The sequence below is a fragment of the Phyllostomus hastatus genome, unplaced genomic scaffold (genome assembly GCF_019186645.2).
Source record: "Phyllostomus hastatus isolate PE091 unplaced genomic scaffold, TTU_PhHast_1.1 phas_scaffold_1066, whole genome shotgun sequence".
NCBI lineage: Eukaryota > Metazoa > Chordata > Mammalia > Chiroptera > Phyllostomidae > Phyllostomus > Phyllostomus hastatus.
The window spans coordinates 14,336,168-14,349,112 of NW_025334004.1; the positions used below are offsets into that span (position 1 = coordinate 14,336,168).

At 51.5% G+C, this 12,945-nt stretch overlaps 2 protein-coding genes and 1 pseudogene across 3 annotated transcripts in view; 1 reads left to right on the top strand and 2 right to left on the bottom strand.

Annotated features, from left to right (window-relative positions):
- Positions 1-3,304, bottom strand: part of ARMH3 (armadillo like helical domain containing 3) — a 185,317-nt gene extending 182,013 nt beyond the window's left edge. The window contains exon 1 of one of the 2 annotated variants that reach the window (XM_045854392.1): positions 3,142-3,304. The gene's annotated coding sequence lies outside the window, so the exon portion shown is untranslated. Of the gene's footprint in view, positions 1-2,496; positions 2,940-3,141 lie in introns of those variants that run through there. The other variant, XM_045854393.1, reaches the window with a different exon arrangement.
- LOC123829036 lies at positions 1,475-3,357 on the bottom strand (annotated as a pseudogene).
- Positions 3,358-5,190: 1,833 nt separating this feature from the next.
- HPS6 (HPS6 biogenesis of lysosomal organelles complex 2 subunit 3) lies at positions 5,191-8,346 on the top strand. Its single transcript, XM_045854683.1, has one exon. It carries the CDS (start codon positions 5,341-5,343, stop codon positions 7,750-7,752), a length of 2,412 nt encoding a protein of 803 aa, XP_045710639.1. The 5' UTR covers positions 5,191-5,340; the 3' UTR covers positions 7,753-8,346.
- Positions 8,347-12,945: the final 4,599 nt, after the last annotated feature.

Genomic DNA, 12,945 nt, shown 5'->3' on the forward strand with positions numbered 1-12,945 from the left:
CTTACACGACTCCACTCTAAGAAGACAAGTAACCCAATTAAAAAATGGGCAAAGGACTTGAACAGACACTTCTCCAAGGAGGACATACAGAAAATCCAAAGACACATGAAACGATGTTCAATATTGCTAGCTATCAGAGAGATGCAGATTAAAACCACAATGAGATACCACTTCACACCAGTCAGAATGGCCATCATAAACAAAGCAACAAACAAGTGTTGGAGAGGTTGTGGAGAAAAGGAGACCCTAGTGCACTGTTGGTGGGACTGCAGACTGGTACAACCACTATGGAAGACAGTATGGAACTTCCTCAGAAAACTAAAAATGGATCTGCCCTTTCACCCTGCAATTCCACTGCTGGGACTCTATCCTAAGAACACTGAAACACCAATACAAAAGAATCTTTGCACCCCGATGTTCATAGCAGCACAATTTACAATAGCTAGGTGCTGGAAGCAACCTAGATGCCCATCAGTAAATGAATGGATCAAAAAACTATGGTACATTTACACAATGGAATTCTATGCAGCAGAAAGAGAGAAGGAGCTCCTACCCTTTGCAACAGCATGGATGGAACTGGAAAGCATTATGCTAAGCGAAACAAGCCAGGCAGTGAAAGACAAATACCACATGATATCACCTTTAACAGGAACCTAAACAACAAAACAAAGAAACAAGCAAAATATAACCAAGGACACTGAAATAGGGGACAGACTGACAGTGACCAGAGGGGAGAGAAGAGGGAATTTCAGGGGGGAATGGGTAGGGTTTACAGGAACAAATTTGGAGGACACATGGACAAAAACTAGGGGTAGGGGGTAATGGGGGGAAGAGGGGAGGGTTGGGTGGGTGGGCTGGAATGGGAGTAAGTGGGAGAAAACTGTACTTGAACAATGATTAAAATAAAATTTTAAAAAAATTTAAATAAAATCCATAAATAAAAAAATCAGAAAGAAAAAAGCACCCCCTGACAACTTCCCCACCACACATCCTGACTGGGACAAAGTTCTGACACTTCAGTGTCGTGTTATTTTTCTTCTTCCCATTTTCACCATTTCTACGCACGTACTCTTCTCTCCAACTGGAATGCCATTCCTTATCTGTGCAAGCTCCTACTCATCCTCATCACCCAACTCAAGTATCTCCCCCTCGTGAAGGCTTCTCTGATTCTCCCAGGCAATGGCTATAGTCCCTTCATTCTGTGTAAATTCCTCTATAAGGACATGTACCACACGGCACTACAATTTTCATAACTACATCTTTTTGATGTCCTTGAGGAAAGATACTCATATTTCTAACCCCAGTGCCAGGTACCTCGCAAGTGCTCAATAAATGCATACTGAATAAACAGTTCACCTTCATATATCCTGAATCAATTGATTTGGCTCTTTTCCCCAAATATTATGGATTCTTAAACTTGATTTTATGTGACATTTTCAAGTTGCTTTGTTTTTAGAAACAAAAGCCAAGTTTATTAGCTCATTTCTTTGCATTTGAAGTAGTCCTCAATGACATCCTTTGCCTGAGACTCTTTGCCATAGTCCCTAACCGCCTCACAACTGCAACCAACCACCTGACAGGGTTTTCCGCTCTGCTGATTTTGCAGAGGCCTACCCATTCCCCTAGCTTCTTACTGTCAACCTTAATTAAGCTGATTTGGTGTTCAGCATCGAGGGCCTCCACCAACTTGATAGACAGGCTCATCACAGTTGGATGCAAACACACAAAGGTGGGCTTGGTGCTAAACTAAGGCTCGAGCAGCTTCCGTTCCACGCCCTGGGCCATCATGGACGCGGGCAGTCTTCAGCACCTCTTGTAAAGCAGTTTTCACGTCCACCACACCTCCAGCAGCAATGCCTTCCTCGGCCTCAGCCCCTGCGGTGGGTTGCGTGGAATCGAATCTTGACTGCACTCAAGCCTCTGCCTCCACGCAATTCCGCGGGCCAACTCCGCGGCGGCAGGGAAAGAGCGAAATTTCAAGTTTTATAACAACTTCTTTGAGTTGTCAAGAGTTTTTTTATTATCATTATACAACGCTGAACAAGTGAATGAACTATAATGCTTAAACGACTAGGGAAAACACCTTGAAGGCTCTCGTATTCACTAAAAGAATGGTAAATCCGCCTTTACAGTCCTAATAAGGAGGTTCCACCTTTCTCTAGACTGATTATCTGAGAGGTCTTCACAAAGGAAGTACTGTGCACACAAATCCAACGCAAGGCACACCCAAATAATTCCAGCTCACTTGTGCTAAAGGCAGGTACACAAACCGTATTTGACCAGGTTTACAAAGTCCCTGAGAGCTCAGAATAGCAAAGAAACAGCTCTCACTCAGCTCAAAACTTTTTCTGTAGAGGAATAACCGGGGTCTAATGATCAAGAAATATTTATTCGGGCCTGACCCAAATTTCTACTTCCCCCATTCTGCAGAGGCAGCACTCCACAGCTTCTGAGAGCTCTCCTTCCCAAGGGAACTACTTTATTCCTCACACTTGCCTGGGAACAGGTTCCTTTCCCAGGTTCATATCAAGTAACCCAGAGAAAACGCGGTTGCTTCACTGATTCTGTGCGAAGGATGGGCTGAAGCCCGCCAGTCACAGACTAAAAAGAGGGGCATGATGGAGCCTTTCGGGACACCTGAAGACTCGGGGCAGACCGGCCTTTCCCTAGCCGTTCTCAGATGTCTTCTGCCAAGCCTTCAGCCCCCCGGGCCAGGCTGGGCTGAAGGCCACCCAGGGACCGGAACAATCTGGGAGCGTAGACAGCTTTAGGGGTCAGGGTTGGCCCCCGTGTTGAAGTCAAAGGTCAGCGCCTAGGCTGCCGGGAGGGCCCAACAGGAACCAAAAGGGACGTGCCCGGCACCGGATGTTCCGCGGGCCTCGCCTCTAGACAAGCAAGACTCTACTCGCTCCGCTCCGCTCCGCCGCCCCGGGCCCAGCCTCCCAGCCTCCCCGCCTCACGCAGCCTCAGCCCGCCTCAGCAGCTGTCCTCCCTCCCTCTCCCCCGCCCCTCTTCACCCCCGTCGTCCCCAAAGCGAGCTCAGGCCCCGCCCCCAGAGCCGCCTCTGGGCCAAGGCCTAGTACGGCAAGACCCGCAGGGGTTGGCCAGGATCGGACACCGGCCTGGGCCGGCGCCGCTTACCGAGCCCCAGGTTCCTCCTCCACCACCCGCGCAGCTCTTGGGCGCGCTGGCTCCCGACGCCACCGACGCCGCAGCTGCTCCAGGCTTACGGCTCCACTCCCGACCTCCCCCGGCCCTTCCCCAGGCCCACAGTACCCCGCTGGGTCCTAAAACCCGCCGCTTGATAGGTTTGTCCACGCCCTGAGGCTGGCTCAGACCACGACTCCCAGCAAGCATCACAAAGACAACAATCCCGAAATGCACCGCGGAAAAGAAATTAGTAAATGAAACATCTATTAAGTATCTACTGGATGCAAGCTGCAATAGCAATGCTGTTAAATATGGCAGCCTCTGAACGCAAGTCCGCTTCTACGAATAAATGTATCTTCAAAGATATATATTTCCAAGCTGTTTATGACAACTTTGTAAGTGAAAGATTGGAAACAAACCCATTCGTTTAATGAGTTACTGTGTGCCTACTCAGTGCAAAGAACCGTTTAAGTCTGTGTTAACTTGGCAAATAACCTGAGTCTGTTTTCTCGTGCAAAATGGAAGATTCAAAAACATGCGCTGGGCGTTGACTTCAGCGACTTTATGGAACTCAAACAGATACTTTGGAGCCATTGGCTTACTGGTAATGGCTCAAGCCATGAGAAGGGACGGAATGGCCTAGGAAGAACGTTAAAAGAAAAATACGGTCAGGATAGATTTAAGCACATACATTTAAAGGATGGTGGAGGAAAATGAACCAGCAGCAAATAAAATTCTGAAGATAGTAGCATTATTTAGAAAAGAGGAAGATAGAGTAAAAAGACACTGTGGAAACCACAGGAGGGATTTTCAGGTAAGCAGTGGTTTGAAGAATGAATGGAAGAAAAGACAATGGAGGCAGCAAAAACTTGACTGGAAGGAATGGGAGAGGGAGCAGTGAGAAGATGAGGATGAAAGAGTGACTTGTAAGCCAGGACAGATAGGAGTGTTTCTATGCTGAGAGCAAGAGGATAGAATGAAGCTGATGAAGTAGAAATGGATGCAGGTTCTCTGGGAATTTGTGGATAGAGAAAGGGAGAGGCAGGCCTCAGAAAGAGCACTGGACTTGGAGGGAGGAAGAATACCACATCACCTGAGAAGGCAGCCAGAGATGGAAAGGACCCCTACATATCAGCTTGTATGTGTTGCCGGAGAAGTTCCACACAGACTCAGTGCTTCTAAAGTATGTTTTAATTTTGTGTTCTAGCAAGCTGTTAGTTTGGGTGATGAACTGTTGATAAAGTGTTTTGGTGCATTGACTCTGGACTCACGTTGCCTGTGGTTGAAAGCCCATCTCTGCCTCTACTACTGTGTGATCTTGGTCAATTTACTTAATATCTTTCTGTGCTTTATTTTCCATATCTGTAAAAGGGGCTTGTTGTATGGAAATATTAGCTATTGTAATTATTTTCCACTAAATTGTCACCTCCATGAGGTTGAGGGTTTTTATTTTGTTCAGGGCTGTGTACTCAGAGTAGGTGCTCAGTTGGTTGGAGCATCGTCCCATACACAGAAAAGTTGCAGGTTCGATTCCGGTCAGGGCATATGCCACAGTGGCGAATTCCATCACAGGTTGGGGAACCTATGTGGAGCAATCAATCGATGTCTCTCTTTCTTGCCCCTTCTTCCTCTCTCTCCCTCTCCTTCCTCTCTCCAAAAAAAAAATCAATGAAAAAAAAGTGTCTTCGGGTGAGGATAAAAAAAAACATCAATTTCATGAATAAATGAGTGAATAATTTGGGGTGAGAGAGTCTGCAAGGGAAAGTAAGCTCTAGGGAAGGATGCTTTCAGCGGGATCGGAACTCCCAATTCTTAAGTCAGTCTCTGGCCACTCCACGGCTTCCGGGTGCCAGGAGCAGCGTCCCTACATCCCTGCAGAACGACTGTCCCTAGAGATAGGGAAATCAGAGACGCGGAGACCTGCGAGCTCCAAGCTCGTAGCTCTTCCCGGGCCTGGCTCCCGTGGCTCCTCCCCCAGCGAGCTTTGTCGCGCAGGCGGGGCACTAACAGGGCCAGCCCAGAGCAGGAGGGGCGGGGTGGAGCCGACTCTCAGGCCCAGCCTCAGCCCACCTCTTCACCTCCGACGGAAGTCAGCTCCACTCTCGACCTCCTTGCAGAACCCCGGACCCGTAGCCGGCCCCCGCCCCACGGGGCGGCGGGGCCCCAGCGTAACCCGGAGCGGGCGGCACCATGAAGCGTGTGGCGACTCTGCGCCTACTCTCGGACCTGAGCAACTTCGGCGGCGCGGCCCGGCTCCGGGAGTTTCTGGCTGCAGACCCAGCCATCCGAGTCCGCTACAGCCCGGACGGCCGCCACCTGCTGCTGCTGCGACCCCCGGGGTCGCCAGCCCCGCAGCTGCTGGTCGCAGTGCGTGGACCCGGCGAGGAGCTGGAGCGCGCCTGGCCGCCGGACCACCCCTCACCTCTAGACGCCTTCTTCCTGCCATGGCCCGTGCGACCAGCGCTGGTCTTAGTATGGGAGAGTGGCCTGGCGGAGGTGTGGGGCGCGGGCGTGGGGCCTGACTGGCGACTGCTTCAGAGTACCGAGCTGTGTACGGGCGGTGCATCCCGTGTGGTTGCGGTGGCGGCGCCTCGAGGCCGCCTGGTGTGGTGCGAGGAGCGACATGCTGATGCTGAGGGCCCGCTACAGCCTCCCTCAGCCGCCTTCAGCCACTACGTGAGCGTCAGAACCCTGGAGCCCAGCGGGGAGGCCGGCACCAATCTGGGCCGCACACACATCCTTCTACACCACTGCCCCTCTTTCAGGCTACTGGCCTCTCGCAAGGACCTCTTCCTGGTGCCCACTGCCACCACCTGGCCTGGCGTGGACCACATTCTGCTCATCTGGAGCCCAGGAAAGGGTAAGTTGATGGTGGCTGCCCCAAGTCTTCGCCTCTCCTACAGTAAGAGCCTGAATCCTGGACGAGGGGACACATGGGACTTCCGGACCCTGCTTCGAGGCCTTCCTGGTCTACTGTCCCCTAGGCCACCATTGACTGTACATACCTGGGCCCCAACTCCCCACGGCCTGCTGTTGCTTGACTTCAGGGGCACTGTGAGCCTGGTGCAGTCCCATGGCGGTACCCGGACTGTGGGCACGCTGCAGGAAGCACCTGGAGGCCTGGCAGGGTCTGCAGCACTGGGAACATTTCATGGTACTCTGGCCTGTGTGCTGGGCTCCACACTGGAACTGTTGGACATGGGCACTGGGCAGCTGCTGGAGAGGAAGGTCCTCAGTACAGACCGAGTACATTTGCTTGAACCCCCAGCCCCTGGCACAGAAGCTGAGGAGAAGATGGAGACACGAGGAGGTCTGCGTCTGCTTTCAGCCTTGGGTCTGTTTCAAGTCGGGTGGGAAGCCCCACAGGGCCTTGAGCTGCCTTCAGCTGGAGACCTGGTGTTTGAGGAAGCCTGCGAATACTACCAGCGGCGGAGCCTGCGGGGTGCCCAGCTCACCCCAGAGGAACTGAGACAGAGCAGCATATTCCGGGCGCCTCAGGCCCTGGCCTCCATCCTTCAGGGCCATGTGTCCCCATCTACGCTATTGACAACATTGAGGGCTGAGCTCCGGGATTACCGGGGTTTAGAGCAACTCAAAGCCCAGCTGGTGGCTGGGGATGATGAGGAGGCTGGCTGGACTGAGCTGGCAGAGCAGGAAGTGGCACGCCTGCTAAGGACCGAGCTGATGGGAGACCAGCTGGCCCAGCTGAACACCATTTTCCAAGCCCTTCCTACAGCAGCCTGGGGTGCCATCCTCAGGGCCCTGCAGCTCCAACCAGATGGGAATCGCAGGTTGAGGTCCCAAGCTCCTCCTGATGTGTGGAAGAAGGTACTAGGGGGTACAGCAGTTGGAAAAGAACTCCCCAACGGGGTACTACCCCTCTTTGAACTACTATGCCAGTGCCTCTGCCAGCTGGAACCACGATGGTTGCCACCCTTTGTGGAGTTGGCGCAGCAGCAGGGTGGGCCTGGCTGGGGGGCAGGGGGCCCAGGGCTCCCCCTGTATCGCCGAGCCCTGGCAGTACTAGGCGAGGAGGGGACCAGGCCTGAGGCACTGGAGCTAGAGCTGCTTTTGGGCAGTGGGCGGCCCAAAGCTGTGCTCCAAGCTGTGGGGCAGCTGGTGCAAAAGGAGCAGTGGGAGCGGGCTCTAGAGGCTGGCCTGGCCCTTGGCCCCTCCAGCCCCCTTCTTCGAAGTGAGATCTTCAAACTGCTATTGGCCGAATTTGCCAGGCACCGCCGGCTTGATGCTCATCTCCCCGTCCTGTGCCGCCTGTGCCCACCAGAACTAGCTCCAGCCGAGCTCCTGCTTCTACTGCGGACACACCTCCCAGATGAGTCGAAGCCCCCCACCCCATTCCCTGAGCCTGGAGCAGAGCCCCCTCTCACTGTGGGCTTGGTCAGAGCTCTGCTGGAGCAGGCAGGGACTCAAGGACGGCCCACAGGCCCAGTTCTAAGTCTATATGAAGACATCCTCTGGGACCCAGGCACTCCACCCCCCGCCCCACCTCGGGGACCTATGACTACCCTACAGGCATCAGACCACGCAGGTCCAGAGGCCTGGGCTCCGTCTGGACAGGGCCTCTTTGTGACTGACACAGGCTGAAAATCATTTCTGTGAGCAGGGAAGGGGGCCTGGTGGTTGGAGAGGGCCAGGATGGGGCCTGTCTGTGCAATACTCCTCTCTTCTGGAGCAATGTTGAAATACATGTGTATGCTAAATACTGTGGTATAGTAAATATGTTCGGTCTTTATCCTCAGGTTTTTGTCCTGGTACAGAGCTCTCCTAAAATCCTTGGACTTTCCTGAGTGATAGGAATGTCTTTTGTTATTCATAATGAACCCCTTTAGTTCCCACCAGCCTTAATGCAAATGAGGATGTGGCCCCCAGCCTCTAGATGGGGCTAGGGCTTACCAGAAAGAGCAAGTGATGAGAGGGTTGGAACTTTCGGCCCCATCCCCTACCTCCTGGGAAGCGAGAGCTTGATCTCTATGATAACACCCAAACAAGGAAAGTTGAGGAGCTCTTAGGTTGGTGAACATGTCAGGGTGCTAAGAGGGTGGATGACTTCCAGAGAGGGCATGGAAGCTGCAGGCCCACAACCCACCACCCCATGCCTCATCCTGCACCTCTCTTCCACCTGGCTTTTCCTGAGTTGTATTCTTTACAATAAACCTGTAAACAGAAGTAAAGTACTTTACAGAGTTCTGTGAGTCATTCTAGCAAATTATCAAATCAATGTATAGCGTGGGAATCCCCAGTTTTATAGCCCATCAGAAGTGCCAGTAGCTTGCAGCTGGCATTTCAAAAAAATCTATATCATTTTATTTTTATTTATTTTTTGTGTGACCAGCACTTGAAATGGGGGCAGTCTTACGGAACCGAGCCCTTAACCTGTGGGGTCTGAACTAACCCCAGGTACTTAGTATCAGAATTGAATTGACTTGCAGGACAACCGCTGGTGTCCACGGAGAATTGGTGCTGGTGTCGCAAAGCACTCCAGAAGTACATACTCGGCTTGTGTGTTTTTGAGCAGCTAAGGGTCGCAGGGTAGTGGGTTATAGAGGAAGTTGTTGAACCTAAATCTATTGGCCAAAGTGGCCATTTCCAATAGTGAAAATAATGAATACTTATGAGCATTTAACATGCTAGGCTCTCTGCTGGTCTTTGATAATTCCTCATTTAATGCTTCTTATAACCCCATCAGGAAAGTACTAATATTACCCCCATTTTACAGGTGAGGAAATAGTTTCAGAAACAGGAAATGAGGTTTAGAAAGATTACTCAACCAAGATCAGTCGACAAGAAAGTAGCAACTCTAAGATTTAAACCACCTCACTGGACAGCCCAGTAGCTGCCATCTGCTTGGGTTTGAATGCATTTCTCATTCCTGGCTCAATGCTAGCTTCTCTAGCCTTTCCTCAAGACCCCTGTTTCCATGTAGGTCCGGGCCCATGCCTTCCCCCCCACCCCAACCCCACACAGGATTCCTGGAGCCCCTGGTTAAGGGGAGATTTGCCACAGGAAAGCTACCTGCAGAGAGAGCCCTCTGGTTTAGTAACTAGAGTCACAGGGTTGCTTGGAGGATCTCACACCCCTGTTGACTCCCTAAGACGAGAAACAAGAGCATCTCTGACACAGGTTTCTTTCCGTTTATCTGGATTTAGTAAGACTACGTCTGAAGAGGCCTTGGCCCTATGCCCATTTCTACCCAAGGGACCCCTCAGCCTGGTTCTGGGCTTAGGGTAGGACCCTGGATACTGCTACTTAGCATCATCCTGGGCCCCCAGCTATCCCTTGTCCCAGACTTGGGACAAAGGTAAGCAATGCCACTCAGCTTTGTCCTCAGCTGGTACCTACAGCTTGGATTCTGCTTAGCCTCATCTTGGGTGTAAGGTGGTCCTTTAGTTTCATGTGGGACTAGGGACAGTTCTTCAGTCTCTTGGCAAAGTGGGGCAGCCTCTCAGGCTTGTCAAGGCCTGCTGTTACTCCTCAGCCTCATGGAGGTCCCCGGGTGGCTGAGCTGAATGGCCACCTCCTAAGATGGCTCCTCGGGCTCAGTGAAGTCTAAGGACAATACCCTGGCTTCACCCAGGATTCGGAAGGCCCTAATCCTGGCCCTAAAGCCAGGTCATCAACAACAGCAGGAGTCATGCTGCCAGCCCTTAAGCTAAGTCTCCCCCCAGAGGCCCAGACCTAGGGACAAGTCATCCCTCAGCCTCCTCCTTAGCCACATCCTGGTTTGGGAGGGGTCCTCTTCCTCTTCTTGAAACTGGGTCCAATCTAGCTCCTGAGTGGGAAGCTGGGGATGGACAAAAGCACAGATCTGCTTCCTGTGCATGATCCTGCTGAATTGCGGTGTTTTTTTCCCCTAAGGTTTAGCTTGAAGCTCCTTACGTGCTCAGAGGAGGGCTTGGTCTCAATGGGTCCTTGGGTCATGGGCAAAAGAAGGGGCATAGGTTATTCCCTGGAGTCTGTGGCTCCCGGAAGTTCCCCAGGACCACTCACTAGTAGGGCCTCCAGGTGGGGAACGACCCACCCTAGCAGCTGTCAGGGGAGCAGGTGGGCTTCATTAGGAACTTTCACCTGTTGTTGTCCTTGCTCATACCCCACCTCTAGTGGCGGGGAGGGGTGGTTTGGAGCATGACCCCAAACCGTGTCTAAGGACTCTGGAGAACAGCTCAGGCATACAGACGCAGGTGTCATCATGTGACTGGGTCCTGGCAGAGTGTGAGAGAGAGCCACCATACATATGGTACAGTGTGGCCTGCCTAAATTAGAGGACTCTGAGAATAAGTGAGTGACGATCCCAAGTCTGAGGTCTTTGGGTGGTTTGATTTTAGAGCCAGGAGGTAGAGAGGGTCCCTGAACAGGATGTTGAGACCTGGGGAAATGGGGGGTCTAGGAGCTGAGGTCCTTGATCTTGGGTGCCCGGGTAAAGGGGGACTTTCTGGGGCTGAAGATTTTGAGCCCCAGATTCCAGGTCCAAGGTGCCTGGGCAGAAGTTCCCTGGGTGGATCATAGGCCAGTGAGTAGAAGCATTTCCACAGGTATGTCTCACCTTTAGAGCTCTCCAAAATTCATTCAGCAGTAGCCTGTGGAAGCTTAAAGGTGAAGCTAAAACTAGGCAGAACCAGAATGCAGTCTGGGCAGAGCTGAGGAAACATAGCCCAAGGTTTCTCTACCTGCCTGTAGGGCCGTAGGGCCCACCCATTTTCCCAGCCCCAGCTCTGTCCTTCCCTTTCGTTTCCAAGGAATCTGCTGTTTGAACACAGACTAGTTTCCATGCTGTCCAGTGACTAGACTAAAGGACTATAGCAACCAACCTGCAAAGGCCAGAGGCCAGAGCCTCATCCCTTCCTCTACATGTATGTAGCCTGTAGGAAATTGGACCAGGTGGCTCAGGCAGGCCAGTGTCCAAACCACTCCTGCTTTCCTCCCATGTCCTGACCCAGCCCTAGGCCTGGCCCTGGCCACCTGTCACTGAGATGGTTACATCTCAGGTGGCTCAGTTACAGGTGGAGTGTACCAGGGTTCCTAGTTGGTATCCCTGTCTTCTCAAATCTAACCTTGCTTACTCAGAGTATTATAATGAGCAGATATGATCAAGTTCAGCACCTACATCAATATTCAGAGTAAAGGCCCAATTCTCAACAAACACATCTCTTTCTTCATGACTAGACCTGCCTCTCTTTCCAGTCTTCTCTCCAGTCAATCTCCTTCTCCCACCCTCTGAAAACTGTATTACACTTTGAACTACTTTGTGATTCCCTGAACTCACTAGGTTTCTCATCACTGTGCCTTATGCTTGACATGCTTTCCACTCTTTTCTCTGCCTGGCCTAAATCCTTTAAGATGCATTCAAGTGCCACCTCATCTCCTAAGACTTTGCTGTTCTTCCACAGTTCTTGGTCCATACCTCTAAAACAACATTTATCAAATTATGTTGTGATTGCCTACTTGTTTGTTTGTCTCCCTGTCACATAAACAGATTCCCTGAGGGCAAAGACCATGGTTATTTGTACTTTTGTATCTTTAGCAAGTATCACAGTACCCGTGTCATAGTAGGTTCAATTACTATTGCAAATGCGGGAACTTACTGGTCCCTGTACCTGGAGTGAGACGGACTAGGCTCTGGGTTTTTATGGAGTCTCTGGCTTTCTTCCCTTCTTCCCTGAGGCCAGACTCACTCACTGTCTGGTTGATCCAAAATTTGATAGAAGTAGGCCAGCTGGAACTGAAGGAAGAACCAGCCTACCTGGGGCAATGGTGGGGATGAGGAAGCTGAGCCAGGGCCATCTGGGGAGCTAGAGTGAAGGTGGAAGGAATGGATGTAACTGCTGCTCCCCAGGGTCCCTGATCCCCAAACCAGGAGAGAAGGACTGGTAAAGCCTGGGTCAGTGACGTTCTAGGGGAGGGATGGGTGGAAGGGACTAGTGGGAGTTGTATGGTGAGGCCAAAGTTCTGAGGATTGAAACTTGTCCTTAGGAAGTGTTCAGTTGCAACAGAGTTTAGTTCACACTGACTTGGGTAATCTGGGAAAGAGAGGGCACTTCAAGGAATGGGGAAGGGGCATATCTAGACAACCTGCCCCTCCCCCTGTAGCTCCATAGGGAGCCTACCGTGGCTGGAATGCCTGGCACCCTTATTGCCCTGGAGAGAAGGAAGAAATATCCTCGAAGTGGCTCCCCAAGTCCCCACTTAGTCTCTTCCTAGACACAGGCTCCCCCTAGTGGTTCCTCTTGTCACTGCCAGCTCCACCCACTACCCTCAAACATGCACACACTTGGCCATTTCTTGACTGAGGAAAGGGGAAGCCTCTGAAAGTGATACATCAAGGTTCTCTGAGGGCAAAAGAGAAAGGGGAAGGATATGGGTAGAAGGACGAGGACAGGGCACAATTCAGGGAGCAAAATCAGGGAGAGGAAGGATCTCTGGACGTACAGGGACACTATCACGCAAAAGAAAGGGGCCCTGATCTGCCTGGGAAAGCACAGTGAGATCGTATTTTATATGAATTTGAAATATAGGAATAACATGTTGGGCCTTATTCAAAACCAGTAAGGTTTCACTCTATGGACAAAATGTGAAATAGAGACAACTCTCAAATAAATTGTTTAAGGATTTTATTTATTTATTTTTAGAGTGAAAGGGAAGGGAGAGAGGGAGAGAAACATCAATGTGTGGTTGCCTCTCATGCACTCCCTGCTGGGGACCTGGCCTGCAACCCAGGCATGTGCCATGACTGGGAATCGAACCGGTGACCCTTTGGTTCACAGGCTGGCACTCAATCCACTG